Below are 8,773 nucleotides of genomic sequence, written 5' to 3' on the forward strand. Positions count from 1 at the left end.
AAAATGTGTGATTAAAAAATAAGGAAAAATTTTGTATTTACATGTAATATTATTTAATTAAAAAATATGTGATTGAAATGATGTCAAATTACTATTTAAAAATAATTTTTTTTGGAATAATGTGAGTCAAACATAGCCTAAATGTAATTAAAATATATTGTATGGAATAAAAATTGTGATAAATTCCTATCTTTGATTTAGACCATGATTCCAGTAACGCGCTGTGGCCCCAGCAGAAGTCAGCGTCAACTTCGCACTATGGCGCCTGAAGACTCGTGTCTTTCCTGTTGCCTGTTACAGGGGGGATGTGGGACTCTATAATGCCATTAATATACGACATACAGTTGTAATATATAATTCCAAAAATTAAACAAAATCTCAGTTATAAAATGCTCAAAGTAAAATTTTATTACAAGTGAATAATCTGAAATATGAACAGAAGCTCTGACAGAGAAAAAAGCAGTATCAGAGAGAAGAGCGGCACAGCTGTTCATGTTGGACTTTAATGCCTTTGTTCTTAACCAGGAAATTGACTCCGTCCAATCCCAACATTTTGCTGCACAAATCTTATTTTATAATTCAAATTTGTATAAGCTTTGTACATACATACACACACGAGTAAATACTGGGTAGGCGATGGAGAACTAGAAGAATCTGAACTTTGTGGGCAAGTCTCTTCTGGATTTTGGTTTTTGTTACCTTTAGAAAGTTAATGGCTGAACAAATCTGTCTCTTCACCAAGGTCAGTTCTATTTTTTGCTTCTATTTGTTTTCATTTGAAAGATTCAACCTTTGAATTTGTTCTTCGGAATATTTTGAAATTCTAGTCTAGAAAAATCTTTGTATTGGAGTAAATTGGAGAACACTAGAACCTGACACTTGGTTTCTTTGTTGTTAACCAGAGTAGATTTTACCGTGCATTATTTTTCTATATATGATATTAGAAGTAATGCTATGGATACATGGTTTCGAAACACTATATAGCACTACTTGTTTTCATGTCACACAGTTTTCTCGTAGTTTCCTGTTAATGGAACCCATTTGAATTGAGTAAAGTAAACACGTTTTAAGCTTTGTAGCGTATTATTTGGCCTTCCAATTTGCAACTGAAGGAAAGATGATTATTTTTTAACCTGCGTGGCCTTTGATGTGTGTTGCAATGACTCTATTCCTATCTACTATTTGGGAGATTTTAATTCTTCTGTTTTATTTTGTGGAATTTCAATGAATTAAATCTATAAGAACAGCAAAGTCCGGTAGTTAGAGCCCGGATATCTAGCCAATTCAATGTTGGTAGTTCGATTATTGAATTTATATCTTCCTGTATTCCCTCTATGCTAATTTTCTATAGTTTTCCTTATCCTAAGTATCTTTTTTCCCCTTAATTTTTGTCTTACAGAAATTGCCGTAATGGGCTTCCTTGAGATTCTTGTGCATTGACAGTTCGCTTTTCTTTGGATGACAGGATACCATAATCATAAAACCTTCCAAGAAATCCCCAGCTCTGTTAAGAATGACAGTCTTGGTGTTTGCGATGGCATTTGGTGTTTATATTTGCTCAATCTGTCTAAAGCAATCTAATTTTAGCATCAGTTCGAAATTTCTAAACAATGAAATCATCGAGAGGACACATTGTGATTATAGTATCGATAGATCTCAGATTCCTTACGTGCACTATCCAAATCCCAAAACTTTTAGCAGGTAATGATGAAATTTTACTTTCACTATAAGTTGATTCTTATTAATGTCTTAATGAGCGTCAACATGTTTTCTTTATGCCAGGGTTGAATGTGCATGTAATCCTGTACGGCTCTTTGCCATCGTGTCAATGCAAAGATCTGGAAGTGGGTGGTTTGAAACGTTATTGAATAGCCATATTAATGTCAGCTCAAACGGGGAGATTTTTTCTGTCAAGGAGAGGAGAAATAATGTTTCTTCAATCTTGATGACACTGGATAGAGTTTACAATTTGGATTGGTTTACTAGTGCTTCGAAGAATCAGTGCTCAGCTGCAATTGGCTTCAAGTGGATGCTTAATCAGGTATTTTATTACAAACATTCAAGCTTGGAGAGCATTATGTAATCTCTCTACTACATGCCTAATTATTTGTTTATAGTACATATAATTCGAAGCATGTCTTTTGCATAGTAATAGAAGGTTGGGATTTGTTCTTTTTATTTATTTATTGGTTTAGGTGGGAATAGGTTTTCCATTGGCCCTATGCAAAGAGAGAAGGGAGGTGGGGGTGGGCTGCTATTTTAAGATCTTTATGCTTATAATCATAACTTACTTTCGTTTTACTGATGTTAAAGACTGGTTTGGCATTCCCGGTTTGTAAAGACCAAAGAAAAGCAATATATCTATTAGACCCGTAGTTTGTAGCATTTACTGTACTTGATATGTATAGAAATTCCCATTTAGGGTTACTTAACAGAGAAGTCTTCTTAGCATGTGCCTCTCTGCATAAAATGAACAACTTTGAAGTCCCGATAAGGAATCTGATTATCCATTTTTAACCAATTTGCATTGGACGACGAATTTTCCCTGGGGTCATATATTTTACTTATATATACAACCATCTGTAACAGACTCCAGCATGCTTAATCTCCACTTGTTTGCAGAAAGGAGAGGGAGAGGGAAATGGTAGAATAAAGTGTTACAATAGCACAATTTTCTGGCATGTCTTGAAGTTGTCTAATGGTTGACATCTAGTTAAGGGATCAAAAACAGCAATTTTAAATCCTATTGGAAAGAAGTGATCAAGTGAGAATCTGATTGATGGGAAAGAGTCTAGGAATTGTATTTCAGTTTAGGCAGGGTCTTTCAATCGATGCTTGATTAGTTGATGGAAATCAATGGCAACCACCATTTTATCAAAGCCATAAAAGGAGTTAATATCTAGAAAAAAAAAATAAAAAAAATAACAACACAGAAAAACAGCAGTATTTTAAATTTCTTTCTTTCCAATCGCGTTATATTCTGAAAAGTAAATTCAATTTGTTACTGATTAGTCGAGTACTTGTTGAGCGTAATTTCTAAAGAAGTCAAAAATAGTCCTGGAAAGCGCTGCAGATATGACCATATGTTTTCATTTCGAAGGAGAGAACCAAAGAACAATTATACACTATTAAGTTTCAAGTTGGAAAATATAAACTAATGAAAGATCACGCAGAATTCTGATTGAAGTTGAAAGGAATTATAGTAAAAGAATGGAAAACAAATGCATATGGAAGGCTGATACTTTCAAACTAACTCGTCATCCACTTTCTAAAATTGCCTGCCTACCCTGCTCCTTCTACTGTTTATTGGGCTCATAACAAAGTCTCGTCATCCACCTCTTTACTAGATGCTGTTACTCCAAGCCAGCTGGTCATTCCTTCTCCTGGATCCTTCTAGTATAGGTAAACAAGAGAGGAGGTCTATCATATAACTAAAGTTCAATATTGGGTTTGTGAGATGCGAAAGAGCCTGTGGTGATGCCTAAGGCCTCTGGATGTGTCTCTTAGATTTTCTTTCTTGCTTACACTGAGTGTATGTTTGGTATGCAATACTCATTCGGTATAGAGTATTCGACAGGATTTGGCAATATATTGAACAATATTTTAGCTTCTTTCTCATCTTTAATACTGCCATCCAATTTTTCAAACCAAACATGTTACTATGTTTTTAAAAATTTAACTTAATTTCTCTATTTCTAGAGGCTACAGCCTACTAAATCTACTCTAATCTCACCAATATCCTCCAGATTAAGAGCTTCCATATTCTATTCTACATCACGAGTTTGAGATAAAAAGAGTTTCTATCTTATTGAAAACTAAAATGAACTTCAAAAGGATAAGTTTGTGTGGATTGTATTTGCATGTACGCGGTTGAACCACCAATGACCAATAACTATTATAGAAGATAAAAGAGTAGCTTTTGTTTCATGTATTAAATCCTGATAATCCATGAAAGTAAAAGGAATTGTGTTGGTTTTACTCGCAAACCCAACACAACTGTGGACCAATTCTTTTAAAAAATCTAATTTTTAAGCCCTTTTTTGGCACCTATTTAATTTATAAACATAATCAGCCAAACCTATTTTTATCTACACACGTCCCGGGACTTACAAGGATTACCTACTTTCCACCACTTATATATATATATATATATATATATAATTTAAACCGAGTATAATCTATCCGACTATCCTCAAACAAGAGCTAATTTAATCCTTTTTTCTGCTTTGAGTACAATGTAACCCCTGATAAATAATGTAAGAGTTTTATTTGTTTAACTGTTGGCGCTGTGTTTTTTTTCTTACGACACAATAATAAAATCTGGATTCCCGGATTTATTTGTTTAACTGTTGGCGCTGTGTTCAAGTTTTAACTGTCACAACCGAATTAAAGAATCCAATGAAAGATTTGATAATTTGATGATTGATGTAATCTATGTGAGGAAGAGGACTGACATCCCCCTGTCCAATTTAAATGTTATCACATTTTTGAGAGATCCACAACATGAAGTGGTTTGGAGTAGCAATAATAGCTCAATTTTCAAACAGTCTTTATTATGGAATACCTTCTTTTCATGCTCTTGGCAACCTCTAGATTGGATGAAGTCCTGTGTGCCCTCAAAATACATTATTTCTCATCATCTTGTTGCTTTAGTTGATATTTGTCTTTTACGGGAAATGCCAACCTGCAGTATTATTGTTGGGACTCTGTGGAGCCTATGGATTAGTACACTTCCCCTCAGCTGTTGATCAACCTATCATAAAATATATACTTGCATTAGGTCACCATATCATTCGTAGAGTGTTTTATCACTTTTATGGATGTGGGTGGGGGGTTGGTGCAGACAACACAGAGGTGTGAAAAACCATGTAATCTCCTCATTTATTGTAGTGAAAAATTTACAGCAGCAAGTGGACATTGTTCTAAGGGCGAATCATCTTAAATCCGTGTTTGCTTTGCATGTTTCTGGTTTTGTTTTCTATTATTCTGGTAATTGGGTTAGGGCTCAATCACTAACAATTATGACTGATGCAGGGGTTGATGGAGCACCATAAAGAAATTGTAGAATATTTTAATGACAGAGGTGTGTCAATCATATTTCTTTTCAGACGTAACCTTCTGCGTCGGATGGTTTCTGATCTGGCAAATTCCTATGATCGATATGCTAAACTTCTGAATGGAAGGCACAAGTCGCATGTGCACTCACATGAAGAGGTATCTCCACCTGCTCCCATTTCTTCCCCAATGATGACTAATATTATCAAGATCACGATCTCTTTACCCGCTTCTTGTAGGCTAATACACTTTCGACATATAAGCCAGCGATCAATCTAACATCTTTGGTAGAGGATTTAAAGCTAATGGACAAAACAGTTTTGGAAGCCCTGGAGTATTTCAGCAGCACTCGGCACTTCATTATATACTATGAAGATCTCATGAAAAATCGAACTGTAAGTTGCCTATTCAACTTCATGAAGAATCTTGGTATCATTTTGGTAACTTATCGGATTCGTCAAGACCTTTTCCTCTAGATACCTGTAAGAATTGTAAGAATGAATTGATTAACAAAATTTCCTTTGCAAACTACTCGTTATCACTTATGAGAATCATTTGTTCTTCTAAAGCTAGGGCTAGATAATAAGTAATTTCATTTTTCCCAGAAGTATTTTGAATAATTCCGCGGGCATAAATTCTTATCTATATTTCGAGTCTGTTGCAGAAATTGGTTGACGTTCAAGAGTTTTTGAGGCTTCCACGAATGGAGTTAACTAGTCGGCAGGTTAAAATACACAAAGGATCATTGTCGGATCACATCAAGAACTGGGATGATGTCAACAAGACACTTCGAGGAACTACATACGAGAGCTTTCTTCACAATGACTACTGATTAGGGTCCTTTCTGTTCGAGGAAATGAATGAGTACTTCAACTAACTTTCTTTCAGTAGCTGACCATTATAGAATTCTACACCAAATAGGTGACATCAATGAAATGTTGATGTCGTTCTCAGTCGAATATCAGTCTAATCCTGGCTTTGTTCTTTTACTTATAACCATTTTTTCCATTTTTTTTGTCCTTTCAAATTATGCAGGCATATGTACAGCTTTGTTACATATCCATGTATTGGCATTGTGAACAGAATGTGAAATCCTTTTATACCTGTAGACTGCAAAAGGGGAAAAACTCTGTAGAACTTCGGAATATCACATTGAAGTGATCTCATTTATGGGTTATTTAGTTCCATGAAAATGTGTGAGCTTGATCTTGTTAGTTACATTCTTCACATGTCCATTGTGCAAAAGGATGCTAAGAATTTATGATTTAGGTGTTATGCAAGATTCATTTGCTTTACCGCAAGGATAAAATGAAGTAATTGTGTGTAGAATGTAATATTCACTGGGGCTAATATATTCTTTTTAAATGTTTAGACATGGAACCTTTCTTTTGGGGCTTGAGATCATGGCATCCCTCCCTCTGCCCCTGAGTTATTAATTACAGTGATGACAGCGACGCGGGTTCGGGTGGGATGCCCTGAGCGACGGCTTACCTTGTTTGTCGTCTTGTTTATTTTTTCACTTCGTGGGGTTGGGAGTTACTCCCCGCTCCGCCAACCCGTCGGGGCGGGGCAGGGCTGGGCAGGGCAGGGCGGGGTTTTTGCCACCCCTAGTTAATTATATTCGATTCTTGTTGAGTTCCTTAATTATGGCATGTGGGAAGTAGTGGAATAAGGAATTTTCTTTTTGGAGGCCTAATTTTTGGATCGAAAAATTGTTAAATGGCAGGTTCAAAAACATGAGCCAAATATGATCGCTAGAAATGAATTTAATAATCTTATTCTTATCATTTAACGTCTATTATTTTACTTGGTACTGTTACTTCTCATATTTTTAGTGATTTTTGGAACGTTATATAGTGCTACATTAATTGTATACGGGGTTCCATATCAGTTGCATATGTGGACTGCCGGTTGAATTGGTTACCTAGAAAAATTAGACAATATTAAATGATCTAAGTGTCCCTTTAGTAATTCATCCATCTTGGGGAGGGCATTTTCGGTAATTCATGCATTAAAAACCTTGGTGGACACAGACGCCTTTCCCAAAATAGAGATTTTCATTGTATCGGTCTCAGATACTTAATTCTCAATTTGACATTACATTTTTGACTTATTTTCGAGTTCTGATATTCGCTTATGGAGATAGGTTCTTGGTATCTTTTTTTTGAAGTGTTCACGACAAACCTCGTAATGCATCTTTCGAATTGAAAATTTATTAAATGTCAGTTCAAAATAGCCAAAGATGGTTAGTATAAAACAAATTAATACTCCAATTTTTTATCATTTAATTCTCAATTTGACACTCGTCAGATTAGGTTTTTAGTATCTTTTCAAAGTATTTATGATGTAGGGAGATTAATAAATCTGTGAATGACAAGAAGGGATGGGGGAGGGAAGAGAAGAGGAATACAGAGGAGGGGAAGAGGGGAAAAACGGCTGCAAGCCAAATCTTTAATTAATCAAATTCATCATCCCAAATAACAATGTAAGATAGGTTTAAATACTGAAAAATAATGCAAACCTAGGGCCAAGCCCAATACAAAAGTCCATAAAATTAAAATAACCTAAATTCCAACTAAAATAATTAAAATTGCTAAAATTAATTAAAATTGGATGTCCTCATCAATTCTCCCGGGGTGGGAGAGAAAACTCGACCCTGTCGAGTGGCTATATCACCATAGGCATCTGTCAATCTCCCAACCATAAGCTGAGTGGCTGGGCAAGCTTCTTCCTGCGTCTGTAGAAATGCGTCAGTGGCGGTCTGAACCTGGTGTCCTCACCAACTCCCCTCGGGTGGACGGGAGGCGATCTGGGCCAAGGAAGATCCTGCTGACTCCGATAAAGCTCTAGCAAATCTGAATCCAAATGCTGTAGTGTCTCCCTGGAGATCCATGCACAATCAGAATCTGGTCGACCAACCCAACGAACAAGGAAGCGCTGAACCTCTCCATCATTAGTGAACACAGTTTCTTCATCTAAAATAGCATCAATTTTATCTGTGTGTGCTGTGAGAGGTGGTAGTGGGTTAGTGGGGGCCAAAGAATTAGGATCAAGGTCCACAAAAGGAGGTAACAGGGGATCATCCGAGGGAATGAAATGACCTTTATAAGCTACAAGGTCTTCAACATTGAAAGTATGGTGGTAACCAATGTGGGATGGAATGTCGACAATATGTGCATTTGGACCAACTTGCTTTAAAATTTTAAAAGGACCAGCACTACGAGCTTGCAATTTGGAGGCGGGTCCATGTAGACGCCACTCTGACCTAATGCGAACCATAACGTAATCCCCAACATTAAACTCAATGTGTCGTTTATGTAAATCAGCTTGTAGTTTATAATTTGCATTACTAGCTTCAAGTTGTTTATTGATCTCAATGTGCAAATCACGAAGGTGTTGTGCAAATGCTTCGGCTGATACTGATACTCTAGCCTGTGGGGACATAGGGATGAGATCTAATGGTTTCCTAGGCTTGTATCCGTGAACGACTTCAAATGGACTCATACCTAATGAACGATTTACGGAGCTATTATACGCGATTTGAGCGACAGGAAGGATTAAATCCCAATTCCGAAGGTTCTCCCGGACCAGACAACGTAATAAGTTACCAAGACTCAGATTAACAACTTCGGTCTGACCGTCAGTTTGAGGGTGGTAGGCTGTAGAAAATTTTAATTTGGTACCCATCTTATGTCACAAAGTCCTCCAAAAATGGCTA

The 8,773-nt window shown here is 36.4% G+C and overlaps 1 protein-coding gene across 2 annotated transcripts; it reads left to right on the forward strand.

Annotated features, from left to right (window-relative positions):
- The first annotated feature begins 378 nt into the window (after nt 1-378).
- On the forward strand, nt 379-6,242 carry LOC111367867 (nodulation protein H). Of its 2 annotated transcripts, XM_022988942.1 has the most exons (7): nt 379-742; nt 1,466-1,701; nt 1,783-2,041; nt 5,035-5,214; nt 5,295-5,450; nt 5,720-5,919; nt 6,091-6,242. In XM_022988942.1, exons 1-6 carry the CDS (start codon nt 713-715, stop codon nt 5,885-5,887), a joined length of 1,029 nt encoding a protein of 342 aa, XP_022844710.1. In that variant the 5' UTR covers nt 379-712; the 3' UTR covers nt 5,888-5,919; nt 6,091-6,242. The 2 variants fall into 2 exon arrangements, with proteins under 2 accessions (XP_022844710.1, XP_022844709.1); XM_022988941.1 differs by having other exon boundaries at nt 5,720-6,242.
- The last annotated feature ends 2,531 nt before the right edge of the window (nt 6,243-8,773 follow it).

The sequence above is a fragment of the Olea europaea genome, chromosome 18 (genome assembly GCF_002742605.1).
Source record: "Olea europaea var. sylvestris chromosome 18, O_europaea_v1, whole genome shotgun sequence".
Lineage (NCBI taxonomy): Eukaryota > Viridiplantae > Streptophyta > Magnoliopsida > Lamiales > Oleaceae > Olea > Olea europaea.